General features: G+C 38.0%; 1 protein-coding gene across 1 annotated transcript; it reads left to right on the top strand.

Annotated features, from left to right (window-relative positions):
* Nucleotides 1-736: 736 nt before the first annotated feature.
* CREBL2 (cAMP responsive element binding protein like 2) lies at nt 737-27247 on the top strand. The gene is made up of 4 exons (XM_012774444.3): nt 737-1039; nt 20133-20330; nt 21532-21676; nt 24127-27247. Exons 1-4 carry the CDS (start codon nt 1025-1027, stop codon nt 24129-24131), a joined length of 363 nt encoding a protein of 120 aa, XP_012629898.1. The 5' UTR covers nt 737-1024; the 3' UTR covers nt 24132-27247.
* The last annotated feature ends 619 nt before the right edge of the window (nt 27248-27866 follow it).

Genomic DNA, 27866 nt, shown 5'->3' with positions numbered 1-27866 from the left:
GTGCACACCATCAAGCCGACTTTTTTTTTTTTTTTTTTGGCGAGATGGATTCTTGTTCTTGCTCAGGCTGGTCTCGAACTCCCGAGCTCAAGAGATTCTCTCGCCTTGGTGTGAGTACCGGCGCAGCCTGTACTTCGTTCTTTTTTATGGCCGAATATTTCTTCGTACGAATACTCCGCAATTGGTTATCCATTCATCCACTGATGGACATTTGAGTTGTTTGAGTCTCATGAATAATGTGCTAGGAGAGAACGTTTGTGTACAAGTTTTTGTGTAGTCATAGTTTGCATTTCTCTTGGGGATATACCTAGGCGTGGCCAACATTGTGAGGCGCCGCCAAGTTGTTTCCCAAAGCAGCTGCACTATTCTACATTCTTAAGTTTTTCTTTTTTTAAATAAAAAACCTTCAGAGTTTCCCCAGCGTCCCAGAGGACCTGCTCCCAGGGCCCCAAACTCCCTCCCTTCCCCGCCAGGCCGCGGGCACTCCGGCACCAAAACATCAGAACGCGCATCCCGTGGGCCGCCCACCCATCCCCATCCCCCGCCTTCTCAGCGCCTTTGGGCAAAAGGAAACAGCCGCCCCCGGCTGAGGTTGTGTGGACATTGTAGTTCTTTTTCCAGTCGGCTGCGCAGAGATTGCGAGGAGGAAAACTACAATCCCCAGAATGCCGCGGTGCAACGGCAGCCGAAGAGGCCACCTCGTGCCGCACTCCCGCCCACTCTCCGGTCTCGGCCGCTCTCCAGGGCGTCTGTAAACACACCCAGAGACTGTCATGGAGGGGGAGGAGGAGGTGGCGGCGGCGAAGGGAGGCGATTGGGGCCGCCTCCAGGGTCCGCTCTGCCATTCCTGAATTGGTCCCTCGTCCCCGTGACTGTGGCATCAGGGAGGCGAACTGTTAGGCGAGAGGAGGAGGCAGTCAGAACCATATCCCCTTCTTCCCCGGGGCGGGGGCCGGGCCGGGCCGGCTGAGCCGGGGGAGGGCCCGGGGAGGGAGTGCCTGGCCGGGCCAGCCAGTCTGCCGAGATGGATGACAGTAAGGTAAGTCTTGTGGTTTGCACGCGCAGCTGCCGCCGCCGCCTGCTTCTCGCTAAAACCTAGTCCTGCCGCTGAGCCTCAGCTAAGTAGTCCATGCCAACACCCAAAAAGCACCTGCCTTAGACATCCCTGCACCTCTCCAGTTGTTGCCAGGAATTCAAGGAACACCGGGGCCGCGTTTTTCCAGGAAGGGCCCTCTTCTATGGAAATTTTTCACTCCCAGGGCAGCCCTGTTTGCCAGCTTTTCCAGGTAGTGCAAAGCGCAGTCCTTGACTTGCCTATTGAGATAAGTGAAGAAACTACTGTGCTTTTTCTTTTTGCCCTCTTTTGCTCCCTGCCAGCCTGTCTCCAGTTTGAGGACCTTAATTAGTGCACCCGGAACCAGCCGTATTTCCCTTGACGATTCCCCTTCTCTCAGGCTCCCTTACTCAATGCCCCATTCATATAATCAGTTCACTGCCCACTCCCCCACCCCCTAGCTATTTTCCTGTGGTTGGTCGGAACACTCTGCTAAGCTCCTGTTGCTATTCGGCCAGAGGAATCTAACCTCCTCTAGAAAGCCTCTGTAAGAAAAGTAGTGAATTTCTTCTTGTTAGTACACGTCAATATCCTGTCACCATCCCACTTTCCCTATCCAAATCACTTAGCTTTATGATCGTAAGTAATAATGTTCATTATTGGTTCATTCATATAGTTTATAACCTTTCTGTCTTTGTAGCTACCCACATTAGTGTTGTTTAGTTTTATTTCATGAAGATTGGGATGGTCAGGGATTCACTTACTGATGTTTTAGTATGTTTAGGAATTGGATTTTTTTATTTTAAGGAATCAGATTTATAAATCTTGCTGATTTTTAAAGTAAAAATCAGTCCTTCCCTGTTCTTTCCAGAGTCTTATTTTCCACAATTTCTGGCATGCTCCTCATGATAGCTCTTTCCTTTGGGTGCCCCTTTTCCCTCCACTAATCAGTAAAACTTTGGTCCTGCAAAGTTTTTGTTTCACACATCCTCAGAGAAATTGAAAAAATTTCCAATTTCTCTGTACTTCTTGTTTTAGTCTTCGTTGTCTTCTCTTCCTCTTCATGCAGAAGGCTCTGAGAAGAGTGACAGAAGGGAAAGTCCAGTGCAGTACTCTGGAACTGGAACCCACCTAGAAGAACAGATTGGTTGTGACGTAGCAAATCCCTCCGAATAGGAAGTGGTATTTCCAAGACAGAAGGGGCATTTCTGAAAATTCTCCAGAAAAATCAGAAAATACTTTTTCATAAAAGTCATCGCTATCTTGATCTTTCAGTGTTCATTTTGCAATTAAATCTGAATACTGTATCCATTATCTTTCCAAGAAAATAATCTGTTTAAGAATTCCAGAAGAACATACTGTTCTTTACTTCCCTTCTTGAGACTCTCAAAGCATATTCCCATCTCATTTTCAGTTGTTTCCTTTGAAACATTTGACAACATCTCAAAGTCTTCAGTAATCTCAACTAAGTTCAAGAAAAATACATAGGATTTGGGGTTATTTTACTTACCTATAATATCACATAGGAGTTATTTCTAAAATTAGCAGTCTGGTGCAGGAGGGGATGTAAAATTTCATTGTTTTGCCCAAAAGAGTGAAGTTTTGAGGGTAGGCTATCTATAACTTCCAATAGGATACACAGGCAAGCAAAATAAATTCAGTTCTCATTCTTTATTAATTCATTGTTTTTATGAGAGTATTTAAAAAATCATCAGTTTTTAAAACCTTAATGATTATCAAAAAAGAAAATTCATTTCCAGTATCTCTGGATGGATAGTGCCTCTGGAGTACACTGCTTTCACTTTGCATGCTGTAGTGTGGATGAGTAATATCTAAATGTCATGTATGGCAAGACTACTCCTTCAACAGCCAGGCAGTGTGAAACAGCCCTTAAGTAAGGCTTTTTTTTTTTTTTTTTTTTTTTTTTGGAGGCAGAGTCTCACTCTGTTGCCCGGACTAGAGTGCCATGGCATCAGCCTAGCTCAGAGCAACCTCAAACTTCTGGGCTCAAGCAATCCTTCTGCCTCAGCCTCTCGAGTAGCTGGGACTACAAGCATGTGCCACCATGCCCGGCTAATTTTTTCTATGTAGTTTTAGTTGTCCAATTAATTTATTTCTATTTTTAGTAGAGACGGGGTCTCACTCTTGCTCAGGTTGGTTTTGAACTCCTGACCTTGAGTAATCCACCCGCCTCGGCCTCCCAGAGTGCTAGGATTACAGCCGTGAGCCACTGTGCCCAGCGTTAAGTAAGGCTTTGACAGCTCCCAGCCCTGCCTTTCTCTGTGTCCTAGTTGTTATAATCCTACAAAATTGTATTGTCCTACTGTGTACAGATGTACTCACACACAAAACACGCTTTTCCCCTGCATTGTGTATGGGTCACAGTGTCTCTGGTTCCATTTTCCTCAGTATAAGAAGAGGTGAGGCTTGGGACTTATAAGTTAGGCTGTGCCAGTGAGAGCATAAAGGATGACAAACTGGCTGACAGCAAGGCCAGGGCAACAGGAAGAGAACAAAGTGGGCAGGAGCAGCAGTTACAGAAAGGTAGAGTTTGAACAAGCTGACCAGGAAACAGATGATGATGCCATGAGGGCCTCCTTTTATAAAGATTCTGTATTATCAGTTGTTATCATCAGTAGCAGTAAATGAGTTTGCCAAGAGTTCTGCACACTGTCATCTGGCCTCCTGCAGTGAGAGCAGGACTGATTGGAATGGAGGCACAGCTTTGCTTCCCAGGCATTTCACAGTGTGCCTATTATAGCACCAAGTAATAGTGATTAGACTGAATTGGAACAATGATATTAAGGAGATTGCCCTATGTACCTGGGCTTTACTAATGTGCTGCAGTTGAGCAAACCAGCCAGAGCATACATACAATAAAAAATGGGAAAAATAAAGCAAGAGATAGATTGCACATCTAAAAGTAGGGGCTTAGGAAAGTGCTAAGTAGCAGAAATCAAATACTGAGTAGATCTTCTACTAGGCTAGTTGGAAAGGAAAAAAAATCTTGGCTAAACTTTTTAACCTTTCTGAGCCTCCCTTATCTGTTTATTTTTTCTTTATTTTTATTTTTGGAGACAGAGTCTCATTGCAACCTCAAACTCCTGGGCTCAAGTGATCCTCCTGCCTTAACCTCCTGAGTAGCTGGGACTACAGGCACATGCCACCACGCCTGGCTAAATTTTCTATTTTGGGTAGAGATAGGGTCTCACTCTTGCTCAGGCTGGTCTGTAACTCCAGACTTTAAGGGATCGGATCGTCCCACCTCGGCCTTCCAGAGTGCTAGGATTACACTCGTGAGCCATCTTGCCCAGCCTCCTTATCTGTTACATAAGGCCAATACCTTCTTTGCAGGCTTAGTGAGGATTAGAGACGTTGCATATCTAGCACAGAGTCTGACACATAGTAGGCTCTCAAGAAGTGTTATCATTATTATATTACTTAGCAGTGACTCCCCTGGGCCTTAGCAACATGCAGTAGGTACCCGAGATGCTCATGTTAATAATATTTAGGTGTATGCTACTGTATAACTTTTGCAGCCATGTTTACACCAACGCCACTACCCTTTGCTCCTCACTGTGCCCCAAATGGGACAGGGGCAGTGGGATGGGACATAAAAGGAGCTTAAGTTCTGTGCTTAGCTATTAGATGGCGTGAGAAAGGTAGTCCCCTGACTCCACCTGCATGTCCATCACTAGGAAAAAGCACTTGTTTTTATAGAAGCCTTTTCTCCTTGACCTGCTGTGTCCAATTGCAAAGAAAATAGAAATATGTTGTTTTTAGAGGCTTTGATCATAGACAGAGGTTCTTCTTTTTTATTTTATGTTTAACTTTTATGTTTATCGAGTGAACACATGAATAAATTGGAATGTCCTAAACCAGATGGGTTCCTGCCACAGACTGTAAGCTGATAAAAGACCACCATACTATATTGCCCAGTCTGACAGTTTAAGGCATCAAGTTCCAGTTGAGGGGATGATGAGAAAGTGGACCAGGTACTGGCCACAATATGCTAATATGGGCTGCTGTTTCCCTCCATGCTTCCTTTCTACCTTGTGCTACACAAGATTATCTAGAAATGAGGTTTCTTGTACCTTCCTTACCCCTTATACTCTCCCTGTCCCCCACCAAAGTCTTCTGTTCTATCTAGTTCTGATTAGTGCTTGTTCTTAAAAAATTTTTAACTTGACCAAAAAAATCTCCAACATTCCCACACCTGTCCTTTGGTCCCTTAGCCATCCTCTGATACAGTTGGAACTACCCTGCTTGGGCAGTGCCACATAGCCCAGACGGTCTCTGCTTTTTTTGCCCTCTTACTCCATCATTTCTTTCCTCAAGACAAAGACAGAAGAGCCAACTCATCTACTAAACAAATCTCTAACAGTAGATATTAATGTGTCTTCCTTTCCTGTCTAGATTACATGCACATTTTAACTTCGGAACCTCTACAGATAGTTTAAAAGCCAAGGAGCAATTTAAGTACTACAGAAACCAGTTGAAATCTAACTTTAAATAAGAATGTTTTGCTCTCTTATTAAGAATGTTTTGCTCTCTAAAGGTTTCCGAAAAGTTTGTTACTTTATTTATTCATTAATTCATCAAACATTTGTTGGACGCCTAATATGTATCAGGCATTGTGCTAGGCAGTAGAGATACAAAGATGATGAAGAGTTTGTAACTATTCCTGGGGAGCTTACATTTCAGCAGGTGAGGCAAATAAATAGAAAAGTAATTACACTATAGGGAGGTGAAAAGTGAGGGCAATAGAGGCAAAGTGATTTGGGCACTAAGGATGGGCACCTAACTGTCAAAGTCTGTCAGACGTGGGTTCACAGAGTAGGAATGAGTCTTTAAAGAAGAATAGGAGTCCCCTGCCCCAAACAGGAAAGATGGAATATCCTGTACTAATAGGAAAATGAGTATTTTGATACAGCTCGAGCAGGGATTGACAGACTTTCTATAAAGGGCCAGGCAATAAATATTTGTGGACCATATTGGTCTCTGTTGGAATTATTTGACTCTGCCATTTTATCACAAAGCAGCCATAGGCAAAATGTAATGAATGGGGATATATGTGTTCCAGTAAAACTTTATTTACAGAAACAGGCAGGAGGCTATATTTGGCTTGCCGGCAGAGTAGTAATACACTGACCCCCGAGCTTAAGGCATAAGGCACAAGTAGAGGTGTAGTCAGAGATAAAGATGGAAAGATAATCAGGGGCCAGAGTATAATATGCCTGGTAAACTAGGCTAAGAAATTTGGGTCAGTACTTTTCAAAGTGTGGAAGACACCTGCCGAATCAGAATCTATGGGGATAGGGCCTAGGAATTTGAATTTTAACAGGCTCCCTAGTTGAGTTTGTCTCATATGTTTATTAAAGTTCAAAAACCAACACCATAGCTGTGAGGGAGCCATTGAAGGATTTTTAAAGCAGAGGTGATAAAAATCAGATTTATATTTTTGAAGAAAAATGCTAATGGCTATATGGAGAACGGATTAGGGCGAAGATGTAGGAACTGGGACAAGACTAAAAGGCAGATGGTCCAATTATGAAAGAACATGGGTTTTGACATAGCATATGGCCTGAGTTTAAATCTCACTTCTACCCTTTTAAACTGTTAGGATTTTGGACAGATTATTTAATATCTTCAGAATTTACCTTCTTCAGCTAGAGATTGAGTATGTTAATAAGGACCTTATTGAATTATTGTGAGAATTAAATGTGATATATATGTGAGCCCATACCGGAAGAACTTAGTACATAATGAGTTCTCAATAAATGCTGGTCCTTCCTGACTCCTCACCAGTGTGGTTAGATTGTTCAGAACAAAGGCCTGAAGACCATATTAGAGACTATAAAATATAGGTTGTAGTTGATGCAACATGCATAAAATCCCTCAAGGATGAAGACTTTGGAGACAAGAAAGAGCCAAAGAGAGCCCCAGAAAGCTTGCAAATGATCAAAAAAGACTGAAGAATAGAACTCAGCAAAATAAACTGAAAAAGAGAGGTCAGTGATGTAGGAGAAACAGAAGAAAGGGCTGTTATGCCATCTATCTAAGGGTGGACAGATTTTTAAAAGGAGACAGTCTATAATGTCAGATGCTACAAAAAAAGTCAAGTAAAATAAGTAGCAGGCTGGTGAGGTGGCTCATGCCTGTAATCCTAGCGCTCTGGGAGGCAGAGGCAGGAGGACTGCTTGAGTTCAGGAGTTTGAGACCAGCCTGAGCAAGAGCTCAAGACCCCATCTCTACTAAAAATATAACAAATTAGCTGAGTGTGGTGGCACACACACTCAGTGTGGTCCCAGCTGCTCAGGAGGCTGAGGCGGGAGGATTGTTTGAGCCCAGGAGTTTGAGATTGCAGTGAGCTTTGATGACTTGCTGCAAGTAAGTAGTGAAAAAGTATCCATCTGACTTGGAAAATAGGAGGTTGTTTACAAACCTAGCAAGAGCAGTTTCAATGGAGTGACTGGGCAGAAGCGAAGAAGTGAGTGGAAAAGAAGGGAAAACAGTAGGTATAGACCATTTTACTGAGTCAGTTTGTAATAGTTTGAGGATTGTTAAAATATGTGTAATATTATGTTTAGATGAACTTATACTTAGCTCTAGCTTAAAATAATAGCAGTTGGGAGGCTAGGGGAAGGTCTAGGGTTTGAGAAGAGAGGCAGGAGTTAACTTTCAGTTTAGAGATGGCTACTTGATCTTCTTTCTCTTGTTATCTGGAAAAACTGGCAGGAAGGTTAGCAGCAGGAAGAGTGATGAGACTTTCTCACTTTCTGAAGAGAAAAGGCCTAACTCCTAGCTCTGAAGGAAGTTATGGCATCCTTAGGACTAAATGAAAATGCTACTACTTTTATTTTATTTTTTACATTAAAAAAGTGGCATTTTTTAAATGAAAAAATACTCTTTGCCATTAAAGTGGCAAAGAGCAGTGGCTAGGCACATTCATCTCTCTAATTTTTCTTCTTTCGTTGTTTCCTTCTTTCTTTTTTTCTTTAATTTCTTTCTTTTTTTTATGTGAATAGAGATGGGGGCGGTGCTCACTGTGTGGCCAGGCTAGTTTTGAACTGGCTTCAAGCAATCCTACTGCCTCAACCTCTCAAAATGCTTGGATTACAAGTGTAAACTACCACACCTGGCTTTCTTATTTTTCTTTAATCTATGGGAGACCACTTTTCACTTTATGTTTTTAAGAGATAGGCTAAACAAAACCTCTTGCTTTTTTCCTGAGGCTGCTGGTATTACTCCATGTAAATACAATAGTTCTCTTACACTTAACAACTTGAAACTTTTATAAGTTGCCTTAAAAATTAGAACATCAAGATGTAAATAAGTGCAAAAAATATGGTAAAATAATAAGAATTCTTAGTTGGTTTTTTAGATTTTATATCCCTATAAATTACTTTCAAAATATTGCAAATATTTCTTTTCATTTATTCATTAAATTATCAGTTTTGTTTGTTTGTTTTGAGACATGGTCTCCTTTGCCCTGGTTAGAGTGCAGTGGCATCTTCATAGATCACTGCATCCTCAGACCATCCTCCTGCCTCAGCCTCCTCAGTAGCTGGGACTACATGCATGTGCTACCATGCCCAACTAATTTTATTTTTATTTTTTGTCTCACTATGTTGCTCAGGCTGGTCTCAAACTCCTGGCATCAAGTGATCCTTCTCCCTTGGCCTCCCAGAATGCTAGGATTATAGCTGTAAGCCACCATGTCTGGCCAAATTATCACTTTTAATAAATGCCTGGCTCTGTGCTAGATATTGTGGGGGTTGCAAAAGAAGTAGAAAACAGCTTCTGTGCTTGAGGAGCCCACACTACTCGGGGGAGAGAGAACATAAATATGCAAGGCCACTTAAAAAAAACAATCTAACAATTCAGTGTGATATCAACTCTGTGTTCCAGACATTTGGAGAATAAAAATGATATATGGGCAGAGGGTGGCTATCAGCAAGAGCTTCTGAGAAAGAGAGCTAGAGCTGATCTTTTTTTTTTTTCTATATATATCAGTTGGCCAATTAATTTCTTTCTATTAATGGTAGAGATGAGGTCTCGCCCTTGCTCAGGCTGGTTTCGAACTCCTGACCTCCAGCAGTCTACCCACCTCAGCCTCCAAGAGAGCTAGGATTACAGGCGTGAGCCACAGCGCCCAGCCTAGAGCTGATCTTAAAAAAAGAAAACATAGGATTTGCCTTTGGGGATGCTGGGAGGATAAAGGGAAGACAGTTATAGAAATGGTGGCTGTGAGTAAAAATGCAGGGATGGGGTTCAGGCTGGAGGTCTCTAAGGAGACTGGCATGACTTGATATATGGAAGGTGCCTGTTGACATAGTGAAAGAAAATTGGCTTGGTGAGAGGGAGCCTGGATGGAGCGGGCCAGATGGTGGCCCCTAAAAATGTCTGCGTCCTGATCCCTGGAACCTGTGATTATTACCTTATATGCTAAAAAATTGAATATGACCTTAATATGGCAAAATATGCGATTAAGTTAAGGGTTTTGAGAGGAGAGATTTATCCTCAGTTATCCAAGTGGACCCTGAATTCAATGACAGGTGTCCCCATGGGAGTGAGGCAGAAAGAAGGAGCTTAGACAGATGAAAAGACAGTGTGACCACATAGAATGGAGGCATTTTAGAGTGATGTGGCCACAAGTCAAGAGTCTGGAATGCTAGTGGCCACCAGAAGCTGGAAAAGGCAAGGAATGGATTCTCCCCTGGGGCCTCCAGAGGGAGTGCAGCCCTGCCAGACTTGTGTCCTCCAGTTCTGGAGGACAGATTTCTATTGCTTTAAGCTACCACGTTTGTGGTAATTTGTTACAGCGGCTACAAGAAACTACTAATAACATACTGGATATGGTGATTTAGCAGTGCTGAGTCAGGGGTCTTCTCTTAGGCTCGAGGGTGACATGGCCACAGGCTGTTAAAGAAAATTTATTATATCTATAATGATCAGATGTTACTTGTTTTTACAATGAAGAAAAACACACTGAAGTTATTTTCGTAAGCTGAAAAGAAAGGTTAATTTGGCAGCTCTTTGCAAGATGGATTATAAGGGAAGTGGGGAAAGAAAAGGAGAGATGGCAGAGACCTATTGGGAATCTATTGTAATAATCGGTGAGAAGAGCCCTGACTATTGTTGAAGTGGTAGGCAAGGAGAGGAAGACAGAAATGAGAGATTTTATAAAGGAATACATTGTCATGACTTCAGTAGGTGGGCCTGGAGAGTCACAATAGCAGAGGGAAAGTTCAAGGAGGTGTAAAATGAAAAAGTTTGTTAGTGACCTCCTCACCGCCTTTCTTAACCAGGTGCCTAATGTCAAAGTAAGTCAGATTAAACCTAAATTTAGTCGGATTAAACCAGTTAGCATTAATATAGCAGTGCATTTAAAGCACTTATCCATTATAGAACATTTTTCAGGGAATTATATGATCGGGTTAATGAGTCCTACCTGAGAATGTGAACAGGAATAGGCATGCTTACTATTATTGGTTGGTATGGTACGAATCTGGGGACTTGAGTTTTTAGTCTCTACTCTGACACTAAAAGTCTCTGGACTAAAATTTTGTCGACTATGAAATGAAGAGATCACATATGCATATCTGTGTGTGTGTATATACGCGTGTATACACATCCCTTGCCCACCAGCGTTCCTTTTATATAATGATATCCTGCATTCTGTAATGTTATTGTTTATTTCATGTCTGCTTCTTTTCACTAGTCTAAATGCATTAAGGGTTAGTATCCTATTGTCTTATATTTATACTCCAAGAATTTTACAGTGCTTGGGACAAAGTGGGTATTTAATAAATGGTTGCTGAATAAAAGAATTAATTTTCCCTTCCAGGACAATAGTGCTTACCTCATCTGAGGTGGTGGGAAATAACATGAGATAACATGTTGAGTGCCCAAGGCTTTGTTCATAGTGCACAACCTGAATTTAAGTTTTTGTTCTGTTTGTTCCTGAAATACACGAAGTAAAGCGGTCTAAGAATCTGTAGAACAGGATTTAGTCTGGATCCTGGAGGCTTCCTCATTTTAGCCCATTAACTCCTAAAGAGCATGCAGCTACAATCATGTCTTCTCTTTCTGTGGAAGTTAAACCTGCTGGCTGTGAAGCCTAAGCCATTCATCATTTCCTCAGGCCTTTGCATACTGATTTCTATTCTGTCTTTCACTTTAATGATTAATTTTAGAATTATCAGCAACCCTCCTGTTGGCTGTCTAGTATTTTTATCTTAATTCTCAATCTTTTAAATTCATGAATTAGGACCCTTATGCTCATCCCCTCCCCTCCTTTTTTTTCTCCTTATTGTTCCCTTCCTACTATTCCTTTTGCTTTTTAAGGTTTACTAGGCAACCATGTCTTTTTAAAAAAATAAGAGCTTTATTGAAAGAATTCACATACCATAAAATTCACCGTTTTAAAGGATACAATTCTGTGATTTTTTTAGTAATGATCATCACTATTAATTCTAGAATATTTTCAACACCCCAAAAAGACAATCTTATAAACAAACTATGGTATATCCATACAATGGAATATTATTCAGCAATAAAAATAAATGAGCTATCAAACCACAAAAAAATATGGAGGAGACTTAAATGCATATTACTAAGTGAAAGAAGCCATTCTGGAAAAGGCAAAACTATAGAGATAGTAAAAAGACCAATGGTTGCCAGAGTTTCAGGAGAGGGAAGAATAGGGGATTCTTAGGGTAGTGGAACTATTCTGTATGATACTGTAATAGTGGATAAATGGCATTATGCATTTGTCAAAACCCATGGAACATACAACACCAAGAGTGAACCCTAATGTAAACTATAAACTTCAGTTATTAGTAATAAATCAATATTGGCTCATCAGTTTTAACAAATGTGCCACACTAATGCAAGATGTTTAATAATAGAGGAAACTGAGAGTGGAAAGAGAAGGGATAATTCGGGAACACTGTACTAAGTCCTATTAACTTAAAAAGAAAAGAAACCCTGGACCCATTAGCAGGCACTCCCCATTCTTTCCTTTCTCTTCTTAGCAATTAAGAAACCACGAACTAATCGTCTCTATAGATTTGCCTATTTTAGACATTTCATGTAAATGGAATCATGCAACGTATGGTCTTTTTGTATTTGACTTCTTTTACTTAGCATAATGTTTTCAAGGTTCATCCATGTCGTACCATGTGTCAGTACTTCCTTCATTTTTAGCAGAATAATGTTCCCTTGCATGGATATACCACGTCTTATTATATATTCATCAGTTGATGGACATTTGGGTTGTTTCTACTTTTTAGCTATCCTGAATAATGGTGCTGTGAATGTTCATGTACAAGTTCTAGTATAGGTTTTCATTTCTTTTTGGAATATACTAGAAGTGGAATTGCTGGGTTATATGGTAACTTTATGTTTAACTTTTTGAGGAACCACCAAACTGTTTTGCAAAGCAGCCATACCATTTTATATTCCCACTAGCAATATATGAGGGTTCCAGTTTCTCCACATCTGCACCAACACTTGTTATTGGCTTTTTGTTTATATCCTAGTGCATGCAAAGTGGTATATCTTGTGGTTTTGATTCACATTTCCCTGATGACTAATGATGTTGAACATTTTAAAATTTGCTTGTTGGACATTTGTATATCTTTGGAGAAATGTCTACTCAAATTCTTTGTGCCCTTTTTAAACTGTGTTGTCTTCTTTTTGAGTTGTAACAGTTCTTTATAATTCTAGATACAAATCCCTTATCATATGTATGATTTACAAATATTTTCTCCCATTCTGTGGGTGGTTTTTTAACCTTGATTGTCTTTTTTTTTTTTAATACAGACAAGATCTTGCTATGTTGCCAAGGCTGAAGTGTAGTGGCTATTATTAGGCATAACATACTACAACCTCAAACTCCAGGCCCCAGGCAATCCTCCAGCCTCAGACTCCCAAGTAGCTGGGATTATGGGCACGTACCATCTCCCTAGCTCCTTGATTGTCCTTGAAGAAGCACAAAGTTTTAGATTTGGCTGAAGTGCTTTTTTCTTTTGGTCACTTGTGCTTGTGGTGTTTTAAGAAACCATTGCCTAATCCAAGGTCACAAAGATTAAATATGATGTTTTCTCTAAATTTTAGCTCTTTCTTTTAGGCCTTTGTTCTATTTTTAGCTAATTTTGGTATATGGCATGAAGTAGGAGTCCAACTTAATTCTTTTGCATGTGGATATCCAGCTCAGCACCCTTTAGTAAAAAGACTATTCTTGGCCAGGCATGGGGGTTCACACCTGTAATCCTAGCACTCTGGGAGGTCAAGGCAGGAGGATCGCTTGAGCTCAGGATTTTGAGACCAGCCTGAGCAACAGCTTAAGCCTATCTCTACTAAACATAGAATAATTAGCCAGGCATGGTTGTACATGCCTGTGGTCCCAACTACTTGGGAGGCTGAAGCAGGAGGATTGCCTAAGCCCAGGAGTTTGAGGTTGCAGTGAGTTATGATGACACTGCTGCACTCTATGGTGATGCCATGCACTCTACCCTGGGCAACAGCAAGACTCTGTTTGTCTCAAAAAACCAAAAATATGCACAAAGACTATTCTTTTCCCCATTGAATTGTTTTGGCATTTAGTTGAAAATCAATTGACCACAAATGTAAGTATTTAATTCTGTATTCTTGATTTCTTTTTCATTGATCTGTATGTCTGTCCTTGTGCCAGTATTACACTATCTTGATTACTGTAGCTTTCTAGTAAGTTTGGAAATTAGAGAATGTGAGCCCTCCAGCTTTGTTTTTTTCAAGATTGTTTTGGCTATTCTGGGTCCTTTCTATTTCTATACCAATTTTAGTATTAGCTTGCCAATTTCTACAAAAAGGTAGCTTGGCTTTTTTCTTTTTTCTTTTCTTTTCTTTTTTTTTTTTTTTTTTTTTGAGACAGTGTCTTGCTGTGTTGCCTGGGCTAAGGTGCCATGGCATCAGCCTACCTCACAGCAATCTCAAACTTCTGGGCTCAAGTGATCCTCCAGCCTCAGCCTCCCCAGTAGCTGGGACTACAAGTGAGCACAATCACGATCAGCTAATTTTTTTCTATTTTTAGTAGAGATGGGGTCTTGCTCTTGCTCAGGCTGGTCTTGAACTCCTGGCTTCAAGTGAACCTCCCACCTCAGCCTCCCAGAGTGCTAGGATTACAGATGTGCACCATTGAGCCCAGCATAACCTGGATTTTGACAGGAATTTTGTTGAAAGTTTGGGAGTATTACCTTCTTAGAAATATTAAATCTTTCAATAAATTAACATGGGACGTCTTTTCATTTATTTGTTCTTCTTTAATGTCTTTCAGTGATGTTTTATGGTTTTCAAGGTATACATCTTGCACATCTTATGTTAAATTTATTCTTTTTATGCTCTTGTAAGTGAAATTCTTTTCTTAATTTAATTTTCAGATCATTCACTGATAGTGCATAGAAACACAGCTGATTTTTGTATATTGATCGTGTATCCTGCAACCTTGCTCTACTCATTTATTAGCTCTACTAGTTTTTTTGTGGATTCCTTTGGATTTTCTATATACAAGATCATGTCATCTTCAAACAGAGATAGTTTTACTTTTTTCTTTCCAATCTGAATGCCTTCTGTTTCTTTTTCTTGCTAGTATAATGTTGAAGTGATGAAAGAAAACAAGACCCCTGACTTGTTCCTCAGCATTCAGTCTTCCACCATTAAGTATGATGTTTTCCATAGATGCCCTGAATCAAATTGAGGAAGTCCTCTTCTATTCTTATATTCCTAGTTTGTTTTTGTTGAGTGTTTTTGTCATCTAAGGGTATTGGATAAGTTCTTTTTTGTTTAAGTCTATTGAAATGAACATGCAGTTTTTGTCTTCTTTTTTTCCTTTCTGTTGATATGGTGTATTATAGCACTTGATTTTTGGATATTAAACCAACCTTTATTCCTGGGATAAATCCCCCGTAGTCATGATGTATAATCCTCTGTATGTTGCTAGTACCAGTCTTCTATTATTTTATTGGGGATTTTTGCATTTATATTCACAAGACATGTTGGTCTCTAGTTTTCTTTCCTTATGATATCTTTGTTTGGTTTTGGTGTCAAGCAAATGTTGGCCTCATAGAATGAGTTGGATATGTTCTTACCTCTTCCAATTTTTGGAAGAGTTTGTGAAGGATTAATGTTAATTCTTTAAATATTTGGTAGAATTCACCAGAAATCACCTGAACCTGGGCTTTTCTTTGTGGGAAATGTTTTAAATACGAATTCAATTTATTTCCTATAGGTTTATTCAGATTTTCTGTTTCTTCTTGTCTATTTTGCTACTTTGTGTCTTTGTAGGAATTTCTCTCTTTCATCTAGGTTATCTAGTTTTTTGGTATGCAGTTTTTATAGTTTTTTTTTTTTTGGTAACTTTTTATTTTGTAAGATTGATAATAATGTCCTTTCTGTTGGTCCTGATTTTAGTATTGTTGAGTGTTCTCTTTCTCTTGGACAGTCTAACTAAAGGTTGGTGAATCTTGTTATCTTCTTGAAGAATCAACTTTTGGGTTTGTTGATTTTGTCTGTTGTGTTTCCATTCTCTATTTTATTTATTTCTGCTCTATTTATTATTACATTCTGTTTGCTTGCTTTGTGTTTAATTTGCCCTTCTTTTGCTAGTTTCTTAAGGTAGAAGTTTAGGTTATTCATTTAAAATCGTTCTTCTTTTTAAATATAGGTATGTACAGCTCCCTCTGGGCAATGCTTTAGATGCATCCCATAAGTTTTGGTATGCTGCATTTTCCTTTCTATCCATTTCAAAGTATTTTTCTGATTTCCCTTATAATTTATTGACCCATTAGTTATTTAGAAATGTCTTTTGTTTTTTATCTGTCATATTTATTAAAATACTTATTACTGTACCCTAAAATAGAATTATATGACACGGTCCCAGGTGCTTACTTTCTATAAGTTATGACCTTTAGTTTTAGTTTGTCTCAAAAGAGAAAATTTTTTAAAAATGTAGTTAACAGGAAAGTAGGACCTTTACTCTTATTTGTTTGTTATCAATAGACTTTAACATTTATGACGTATAATGAAGACAGACTTAGTATTTCAGAGGCCCTACTGAAATCTGACATCTTTAATATCCTACCTTTATGAAAGAACTTCTCTGTGGAGGGTAAGAAAAAAATCACTGGCTGGTGGGTTTCTTTCCTCAGTGGTAGCGGGTAGGCAGACAGGTCTTCTGAATGTTTTCCTTAGCGTCTACTATCCCCAGCTCACATATGTGTCACGGGACAGCAAAAGAGGTAAAATAGATAGTGGGTAAAGAGGTATACTGTTTTAAAGCCAGCTATTTAAATTTTCATGTGGCTCTATGTCAATAGAAATTAAATTAGAATAGGAAAAAAAGCTAGATGTCTGGGCTATTTTCATAGTTTTCCTTGGAGTTTGTATTGGTGCATGAAAATCATCACTTTTATTTAGCCATATTAATATGCTTCCTTACAGAAGAAATACAAGAGAGCAGAACAATGTGGTTATGATTGAGTTTGTGAAAATTTTATGAATTGGTGAGAATTTCTTTTAGCTCAGGAATAATTAAGGAATTTGGGGGGTTGGTTTTAAGTTTTAGCTTCTGGTTCTTATTTCCTATTCCTAACTTCCCCTATCTGTTCCTCAATTTTATGCCTTATGAAATATATAAAGTTCAGTTGTTAAGGCAACTTGTATACTAACCTACATTTGTATGATACTTTTCTCTTTAGAAAGTACTCTCATATACATTATTATACTTCAGAATTGCAATAATCCTGTGATGTATTTGACTTTCTTGAAAACTTGAGGCGTTAGCTGATACCAAAAGCCAAAACATTGAGCCTATTAAGCTAGAGAAGTGGTGGTATGTGGTTTTAAATGTAATTTTGCAGAAGATGACATAAAATACAGGAACCTTGGATTCATTTACTATGATTTCCTAATAAAAAAATAGTTCCAATTTAAATATTTTGCTACCATGAAAACTAAACAAAGGGTTCTAGCTTTTGTTTGATATTTTTATGACTGTGCTAGGTTTGTTTGAAAAATCAGTGAAATCCATGAAGTACACTGTGTTCTCTTGCTGGCTTCTCAAAGGCACCCACTTCTGAATTAATTAAAAACAGGAATATATGAGGTATTGGATTATAGTGTTATATGATTGATGACTTATTTTACTACGTGAAGAATAGATGTCATTATCCATTTATTTAACTATAGACATGAGTTTATGCTGTAATATATTGCTTTTTAAAAGCTGTAACAATAGCAAATACTGTTTTATTGCAGAGTGATTTCAAATTATTTTTTTATTAAAATTATGCAGTTGATGAGATATAAGCCTAATTTAAAATTTAGCCCATAGTGATATTTGGATCAACTAGATCATCCTGCAATTGCTACCACATATTTGGCTCTGAATAAAAGTTTCCTGAGATATATATTATTATATTGGAATAAAAAGAGGAGGATGATGCAGGATAGAAAAGCTTTAAAAGACCAGTTTTTGAAAAATTGAAACTAACTTGTGAGTTGTACTGAAGCAGCTAGCTTTTATTTAAGGTAGTGGTGGAAAGGACAGATTTATTTTTTTCCCAGAGCCTTGGCATAATCTGTCTCATGTCAAAGACACCCCATAAAATGCTAAATACAGTTGGTAGCCATCATATGACATAGGATTGGTAAATGTGGCTGATTTGCATTGATTTTCTTTCTTTTTCTTTTTCTTTTTTTGAGACAGGGTCTCTCTCACTCTGTTGCCCTGGCTACAGTGCAGTGACATCATCATAGTTCATTGCAACCTCCAGCTCCTGGGCTCAGGCAGTTTCCCTGTCTCAGCCTCCCAAATAGCTAGGTGTGCACCACCACACAAGCTGATTTTTCTATTTTTTATAGAGATGGGGGTCTCACTGTGTTGCTCAGGCTGATCTTTTTTGTTTTTTGAAACACAGCCTCACTGTGTTGCCCAGGTAAAGTGCCATGGCATCAGCCTAGGTTACAGCAACCTCAAACTCCTGAGTTCAAGCAATCCTCCTGCCTCAGCCTCCTGAGGAGCTGGGACTATAGGCAGCACACCAGTGCCTGGCTAATTATTTCTATTTTTAGTAGAGGCAGGGTCTTGCTCTTGCTCAGGCTGGTCTCGAACTCCTGGCCACCAGCGTTCTTCCTGCGTTGGCCTCCCAAAGGGCTAGGATTACAGGCGTGAGCCTCTGTGCCTGGCCAAAGTTTTGGTTTTCTTGACTTAACCATTAAACTTAATTAAGATCTCATCTTTATATGGTGAATGTGATGCTAATAGTCATTTCAAATAAATCAGATATTTTATATCCAAATATTGACCTTTTGAGTTTTGCTATCTAGGAAGGCTTCTACATTTATTCCAGTGATTTGCCAGTGTTTGAGTTTTGCATTTTCTCTTTCAAAATTGCCATTAAAGCCTTAGCAATATTCCTGTCAGTATGCTGAAAATGTAACATTCTTATTCTCTGAGGATGATTTTCAGGAAGAGCTTGACATCATTCAGAACCTTGTCAGATAAGTAAGGTGGATAATCAGTTTGTTTGGGAATTTAGAGAATGATGTATAGCTCTAAATAATGAGACATATTTTGTTATGGTTTGTGAAAACTGGCTCCACTGGTACTTCCTAAAAAAGCTTTGAACAGTGGCCTCATTGGAATAAATATGCCCCCTTTCAAAGTGATTGCATTACAGAACATTTATTTGATGTATAAGTTCAGGTTCATGTATTAAAAAATTTATCATCTTTACCTCATAGTTACATCTTATATAAGACCTTGGAAAGGTTTCAAAGCTAAACAATGAAGAAGATTATTTTGCTAGTCACCTAATAATTGTGCCTCAGCAGGTAAATGAATAACAGGGATATTGAGAGGATATTTTATGATACCAGTGGGAGCAGGTAGAAATCTACTGAGACAGTAGGGTTATAATTACAGGTTTCTAAAGGCAAGAGAAAATTATCCTGAAGATTTCAGGGACTTCCTGTGTGTATGTTTAGGCTCAACAAATTTGAAGAGGGAATTTATAGCCAAATAGCTTTGAATGCTTATATATACACACATATATATGTGTGTGTGTATTAGAAATTATATCTATAAAATATATAAATATATAAAATTTATATATTACATAAAAATGTGTATTTTATACATATATTGTAAACATTTAAAAATAAAAAAAATAGATGAGACAAAAGCTATTTATAATTACACCTATCAGAGAAATCCTTACTGACCTTGTTTACTTCCATTCATCTATGTATTGTTTTATAAGATCATAATGAAGGCCGGGCGCGGTGGCTCACGCCTGTAATCTTAGCACTCTGGGAGGCCAAGGCGGGCAGATTGCTCAAGGTCAGGAGTTCAAAACCAGCCTGAGCAAGAGTGAGACCCCATCTCTACTATAAATAGAAAGAAATTAATTGGCCAATTAAAATATATATAGAAAAAATTAGCCGGGCATGGTGGCACATGCCTGTAGTCCCAGCTACTCGGGAGGCTGAGACAGAAGGATTACTTGCGCCCAGGAGTCTGAGGTTGCTGTGAGCTAGGCCGATGCCACGGCACTCACTCTAGCCTGGGCAACAAAGCGAGACTCTGTCTCAAAAAAAAAAAGATCATAATGAACATACAATTTTTAATATTGATTTTTTACTTATTTTATTGTGCAATTATTTTCTCAATGCAATAAAAAATTCTTCATAGACAAAATATGTAATAGCAATCTTTTAGTTTTTTATTATTCAGCTCTATATGATTTATATAGTTTACTGTTAAACTAAACCCTATTATTGAATAAATACTACTAATAAAACTTACATTTTTTCTTCTCTCACATTCATGGTTTCTAAAGTATCAGAAAAAATATTATTAGGCAAAGACCCAGAAAGCATTTGATGGGATCATGCTTTCTTAGTTCTATAGACTTCACTTATTTATTATTTGTAAATGTTCTCTTTGCTAACATGCAGCCATAATCACTTTTCTATACACAGAACTAAGCAAAACAAAACAAAACAATATTACTTCTTCCCTCTCTCACTAAAGGTGGTTGGAGGCAAAGTAAAGAAGCCTGGTAAGCGTGGTCGGAAGCCAGCCAAAATTGACTTGAAAGCAAAACTTGAGAGGAGCCGGCAGAGTGCAAGAGAATGCCGGGCCAGAAAAAAGCTGAGATATCAGTATTTGGAGGAGTTGGTATCCAGTCGAGAAAGAGCTATATGTGCCCTCAGAGAGGAACTGGAAATGGTAAGAACATGTTGATAAATATATGAAAAAAATCAACCTCAATTTAGCAGTCAAAGAAATAATACATTAAAACATGAAGATACTAGTTTTCACCTATCCAGTTGTCAAACATTATAAAGAATATTAATCTGTTAGCCAAGATGTGAGCAAATAAACATTTTCATACACTGCTGGTGGGAGTGGAATGTACATGAATATTTCATTGAGGGATTATTTATGATAGAAGAAAATGGAAAATAACCCAGATGTACAACAATAGAGGATTGGTTAACTAAATTATATTCATATATGGGATTGATTACAGCCAGTAAAAATCACAATACAAATATATTTACTAATGTAGAAAGGTATTCCCAAAAAAAAAAAAAAAAAGGTATTCCCAATATATAGCTAAGTAGAAAAAGCAACATAACAATATGTAACTATGCATACCATACCATTTGTGTTTAAGTGAATTATTTATTTTTTATTCATTCATTCATTCAGACTTGGGGTAGTAGCTGTGGAAATGTAAGACAGTAGATGAAACAGAAGTGAAACCCCTTACTGTGAGCTCAGAGAGGAGGTGACAGGTAGGAGTAGAGAGATAGTACTACCATGATCATTACAAAACTGGGACAGGCTACCTCAGGTTTTTAGAAGGAAAGAGAATAAGGTTGGGACATGAAGAAAGGGATTTTGAATTTGACCTGTGCCATAAATTCTTTCTTAGCTTCTTCAGTGTAAGCCACTTGAGGGCAGAATCTTTGGTCGGCTTCGTCTGTGTATACCCCCAAAGCCCCTAGTACACACTCTGGCAGATAGTAGATGTTTAATAATTGTGAAAACAAGAAAGGAAAATTACTACAATTTATTTCTTTATTTTGGGAATACAAAAATAGTACTGTGACAATTATAAAAAAGAGAAAAATTCTAATTAGTGGCACATTGTGAGGAGATGTTCTTTTAAAAAGGGCCCTTTTAAATCTGAGCAACACTCCAGAATATAACAAGAAGATTCAACAGCAGTTTTTCCACCCTCTTCTGAAAGATGCATACACATCCTAGGTTATAAATACTTAATATCAATACCATGGAAGGTGGGATTCCCAGTAGCCACCTTGATCACTGGTCATGGGAATTCTTATGTCTAGGATTTCTACCAGTGGTTTGTGAACTCTGAGGAGTAAAATTTTACTTAAATATATTTTACACATTTCAGTACAAGCAGTGGTGTATGGCAATGGACCAAGGAAAAATCCCTTCTGAAATAAGGGCACTACTCACTGGAGAAGAGCAGAGCAAATCTCAGCAGAACTCAAGCAGGCATACCAAGGCTGTGAAGACAGAGCCTAATAGCAATTCCTGTGAGTACAGTCCATGGGAGAATTTATATCTAAGGGAGTCTCTCAAGATGGGGTTTCTACTACTGTCCTTAGTATGTCTTTAAATAAAATATAATATTGACATCATTTGTTATACACTAATATATGCAATGGCATTAGATTCTAAATATTGAAATGCATTTTAAATGAAGTCTATAAAGAGCACCTGATAAAATTATGGAAATTTTTTTATTAGCTAAACTTAGTCCATAAATGGGAGTGGCACTAATCTAGTTTTTGTTAATAGTACTGCCTTTTAAAAAAAAAAAAAAAAAAAAAAAGAAAAAAAAGAAAAAAAATAGTACTGCCTTTTATTTTCTTTTTTTTTTTTATAGTAGAGACGGGGTCTTGCTCTTGCTCAGGCTGGTTTTGAACTCCTGACCTTGAGCAATCCGCCCGCCTCGGCCTCCCAAGAGCTAGGATTACAGGCGTGAGCCACCACGCCCGGCCGTATAGTACTGCCTTTTATTTGCATTTTGATTTGTGGTTTACAAAGTACTTTCATTCATATTTATCTTAAATATTTCTTCTAGTAATTGTGTCAAGGAATTATACTTCTTATTTTATAGATGCAGAAATAGCAGAGGGGCTGGGTAAGGTGCCCAGGGCCACACAACTGTAATGGTAGAACTTGTCCTCACCTAGCCTAGGCTCTTTCTAGCCCATTCTGTAAGGATTTTTTTTAATTGAGGCAAAATTCATATAACGTAAAATTAACCATTTTAAAGTAAAGTTCAGAGGCGTTTAGTACATTCACAGTGTTGTACAACCACCACCTCTATCTACTTACAAAACATTTAATCACCTCCAAAAGAAAACCCTGAACCCATTAAGCAGTTGTTCCCCATTAGCCTCCCCCCACCCCCAGCCCCTGGCAATCATGAATCTGCTTCTCTCTCTATGCATTTGCCTATTCTGGATAGTTCATATAAACAGAATTTATATAGGATGTGACCTTTTGTGTCTGGCTTCTTTTACTTAGCATAAGGTTCATCCACACGGTAGCATGTATCAGTATTATGTTCCTTTTTATGGCCAAATAATATTTCTATGTACATGTTTACCACCGTTGTTTATCCATTCACCCATTGATGGACATTTTTTTCTACCTTTTGGCTATTGTGAATAGTCATGTTATGATTGTGTGCATAGAATATTTGTTTGCATACCTATTTTTAATTCTTTTAGATATATACCGAGGAGTCAAATTGCTAGGTCATATGGTAATTCTCTGATTAACTTTTTGAGGAACTGCCAAACTATTTTCCACAGTGGCTGAAACATTTTACATCCCTACCACCAATGTATGACTGTTTCAATTTTTCCACATCTCACCAACCCTTATTTTCCACTTTTTAAAGCTATAGCCATCCTGGTGGGTGTGAAGTGGTATCTCATTGTGGTTTTGATTTGCATTGCCCTTATAATTAATAATGTTGGGCATCTTTCCATGTGCTTCTTGGCCATTTGTATATCTTCTCTGGAGAAATGTCTAAGTCCCTTGCCTATGTTTTGACTAGGTTGTTTTTCATTTTGTTGTAAGAGCTCTTTATTTATTCTGAATACTAGAACCTTGTCAGATACATGATTTGCAGATATTTTCTCCTATTCTCCCATTCTCTAGGTTGACTTTTCACTTTCTTGATAGTGCCCTTTGATGCATAAAAGATTTTAATTTTGATGAAGTCTAATTTATCTATTTTTTATTTTGTAACTTGTGCCTTTGGTGTTATATTTAAGACTCCATTGCCAAATCCAAGGTCATGAAGATTTACCACTATGTTTTCCTCTAAGAATTTTATGGCTTTAGCTCTTTTATTTGTTGACCCATTTTGAGTTAATTTTTCTACATGGTGTGAGGTAGGGGTCCTCGTGTTGCATGTGGGTATCCAGTTGTCCCAGCACCACTTTTTGAAGAAACTGGAAAGATTTTACAATGAAGATGTCATGTGTTGATTTCTTCATTGTTGAGTTTACTCTGGGAGCACTTGAAATAGTTATAAGGAAATCTCATAAATTATCTTTTAGAAATTTTGTATAAAATTGAAGAAATTGGCATTTTGATAACTTTCCCTAGATAAGGTAATATTTACCTTAATCTAAACTAATGAGAAAAGCCAAATCAGACTATATCTTTCAGACTATATCTTTAAAAAGTACCCTTCCTGTAGATACTAAACTGAAAAAAATTCATACATTTAAAAATAGATTTACCAAACTTCATCGATGTTAAAAACATTCCTACAGCTGTTGTGGCTCATGCCTATAATCCTAGCACTCTGGGAAGGTGAGGTGGGAGGATCACTTTAGGCCAGGAGTTTGATGTTGCAGTGAGCTGTCATGACGCCACTGCACTCAACAAAAGGCAACACAGTGAGACTGTGTCTCAAAAAAAGAAAAAAAATTCTTACATTGGTAACTTTATTTTTCAGGGTGAAGCTCACATAAAACAATGAATCAGTGATTGAAGCCAATATCCTGATTCCCATGGAGGACGGACGGATGGGCAAGAGCGTACTTCTTGGCTCCATTTACTACCTACTGCTCAGTAGTCATCTCTGTAAATCCACAATTTCTACCAAAATGTTTGATCATAGGTCTCAAAGGATCTTGCTTTAACTTTCAACACTTAGAAATTTATAAACATTCAGGCTTGTTTTGGTTGGGATTGCCACCCATGACATTTAACATGTTGTGATGCTTGAAAACACGAGTAGAGAAAAATGGGTGAAGATTATATTTTTGCACCTTAGCTCCACATTGCTTTATTGGTTAATTTATATTCTTTCCATGTAATTCATGTAATTATATGTGTAAGTGTGTTTAGGTGTCACCTCCTTTCCTGTTTTTGATTGCCCTACAAAGAGAAACCAAACGAGCTGATTACTGACTAGAAGTTGTCAGCCTTTATGGACCTAATCATATATCTTTATATTTACTTGAGCAACATTTATTTTCTGCATGAACTATGATTTCTCCTGTGAGCCATTCCAGCATAAGCTGTGAATATGTATTAACAAATATATACATTTCTATTTTTATAATCCTTAATGACATGCCTGTTATAAATAATATATGTTAACAAAATCTATCAGGAAAACCCTCAAGACAGCCTCTATTTAAAATGTTTTTTTGTTTTTTGTTTTTTTTTTTTGCTGTCTTCAACTATATTTATAAAAGTTTGCTAGGGCCAAATCCATACTTGGAGAGTAATTTGTCAGATTTTATTTTTAAATGAGAAGTAACCTTTCAGGCATTTCAGCAGCATACATTCGCTTGACAACCTAGAGTATGTATGTATGTGTTTCTATTGTATGTCTATACATGTGTGTGGGGGAGGATAGAAGTAAATGTTCGCACATATTTTCCTGCGTACTCAAGTAAATCGGAGGATTTTTCTGAAGAAAATAGGATGAAACTAAGTGCTGAGGTTAGAGTTTTTGCCTTGAGATCTGAAACAACACAAGGGACAAATTGCTGGTAGATCTATGGCTGTAGCCATAACCAGAACACTTAGTTTCTTCCCTGACATGAATTTCCTTATGAATGTGTCTGAGCCGGAAAGAAACACACTGGGCACACATCTGGTTCAGCCCTGGCTCTGCCTCCACTGTGAAGTGAAGCACTGACGCTGGAGTTGTGCGCAGCACCACAGCTCGCGGGCCTGGCCAGAGGTGCAGAAGGACAGAGTAGCTCTTTCCAGTCCCCATCACAGCTACATTTACTTTCTTCCTGACCACCAAATGGAGTGATGGTTGAGGAATCAAGGTCATAATATGATACACTCAGACCTAGAAAGCTTTTGATTTCCCCAGTGAGACACTTTATCACTTTGTCTTCTCTTTGCCTTGGTTAAAACAGGAGTCATGTTTTCTATTGCTGCTAAATTATAATTGTTCTTCACTCTAATGAAGCAACTATTTGGCTTTCAAACAAAATATGTTTTCTTATAAACTGGCAGTTTAAGAGGAGGCACCATAATCTAGATTGTCTTTGAGGTAGAAGATGAGGTGGACCACATAGTTGAAGATTATGAGGTACTTTTTTCCCCCTTCTCTCAGGCTGTGCATTTGAATAAAGTGCCCCCTTAGCCTGAGTTCCTAAAGACCTCTTGTGTGTAGGTTGCAATCTCTAATTTACTTCAGTCTAGTTGTGTGTGACTACTGATAAACCACTAACCCAGCTTGTTGGGTCTGTCTGTGTTTTGGAAGATTGGGGGTTTAAGAGTATTTAATGTCTTTTTAGGATCATAAATAGAAGTAGATTAAGGAATGTTGATATTCAGGCCTTCAAAATTTAAGTGTTTTAAATATAGTGTTTAGATTGTAATTGGGTATGTTTTTGCCATCTGGTCTACTCAATTGTATATTTTTATTTTGCAAAACAACCCAAGACTTTATGTTGCTTTGTTCAGTACCTTTTGAATTCCTCAGAAGAGTTGTTTTCAAAGTAAACATTCCAAAATGAATGTGACTCTTCGATGGAATGTCTCTATTGTGCTTGAAGTATTTCTTTTCTGGTTGTAATTCTAAATTACAGGGTCATTTGAGCTCCCCCCTTCCCCCGCCCAATCCCAGTATCTTTACAAGAGCAGTGATTTTGTCCTCAGGTAGAGGATGTATAATTTGGGGTGAAGGTTAATTACAATTCATTTGGGTTTATTTCTAAACCTGTCTATTTCGTATTTTAGAGTAGATCAAACCAAAGGAAAGCTCCTTGGTCTTAAAAAAGAATGTTTTGATTGCTTCGGGTATTGTGCTGGCTGCACACTTTGGCCACTTTGAAGCATGTTCATGAATGTCACTGATTAAAACAGCTGGAGGATTTCCTTTCCCCTTCCAGTTAAGGAGCAGCATACTGAAATCCTGGCATCTCGCACTCACCTGTGATAACAAGAAGGCAGAGAGAATCAGGGAGTTCAGGCGAAGGTGCTGTTCTCCTTGCTCTCTGAGTAAACAGAGTAACATTTTCTTTTCCTTTTTTCCCCCAAAGAGAGATAAGGGGGAAAAACATATTTGTATTTAGACCAGTCATAGTCTGTCATTATTTTAGCATCAACCTGCTGTAAATTAGAGCAACTGAATATAATATGGAGTAAGTTTGACCAGGTCAACTTTTAGTATATAGTTGAAATTCTTTAAAAAAAAATTTCTATTTTATCTAAAATCTATTATATTTAAATCGGAACTATCTTATTACAGCAGATTCATATCAGTTTAACAGCTAATTGACAGTAGTTATCAGCATCACTATGTAGCATTTTATCATCTTTGAATTATGATAGCTTTGATTTGGCTAATTATAAAAAATACAGGTTTAAACTGGACTTACGTACTTTTAGTTAACTTAAAGGCAAAGAAGATTTGAAAACATAAATGCTATATTTCACAAGAAATCAGTTGCTTATTATCAATTACATATTTAGTTTTTAAAAGGAGGACGATTACTATTAAACCACATGGTATTTTGGAAGCACTGAAGGAACTTTTCTCTCTGAAGAGCATTGTACAATGATATTTTTATGGAAAATAAAATAAAATATCTTCAGAGACATCTCCAGTTGTCTGTTTCACAATACTATTAAAATATGGCTGTATAAGCACACAGTTGAAAAAGAGTGTGGGATTTAAACAGAAAAACTGGTCTTGGGTCCATTGTCGGAGTCATAGTGAAATATTTAATCTCTCAGCCTACTTCCTCATCCATAAAAAGAGAGAAGGAGAAGAATTTTCACAGAGTAATTGGTAGGCTAAATAGAAGTTATGAAAAACTGCTTGTTAGATCGTAAAGAACTACGTTAAATTTAAACACTCACATTAAGCCTGTGTTTGACTATCAAGATTTAAATCACTAAGGATAAATATATTTATTTAACGGGCAGGAATCTAAATATGTAGTGTTGTAGGTATCACATCTCCCAAGTCTTTTTTTTTAGCCATTTCATATGTCTATCCTTGGAATGGTATAGTTGGAGGCTCTTTTTAGCAATAATAGCCTTCTATTAATTAGGCTAATTTTAAGAACAACTAATGTTCCAACTGGCAGTATCATCCTATAATTATCTGCATAGGGCAGGCTTTCAGGCTTCTAGGTAACTTGGTTCTCTTTTTCCCTATTCCATCCATTTTACTTAACTACAGGGTGGTTATGACTCAGAGCCAGGACTGGGACT

This window comes from Microcebus murinus, chromosome 10 (assembly GCF_040939455.1).
Source record: "Microcebus murinus isolate Inina chromosome 10, M.murinus_Inina_mat1.0, whole genome shotgun sequence".
NCBI classification, from domain to species: Eukaryota; Metazoa; Chordata; class Mammalia; order Primates; family Cheirogaleidae; genus Microcebus; species Microcebus murinus.
Note: the sequence above shows the minus strand (reverse complement) of the source record. Positions and strands in the feature narration are given on the sequence as shown.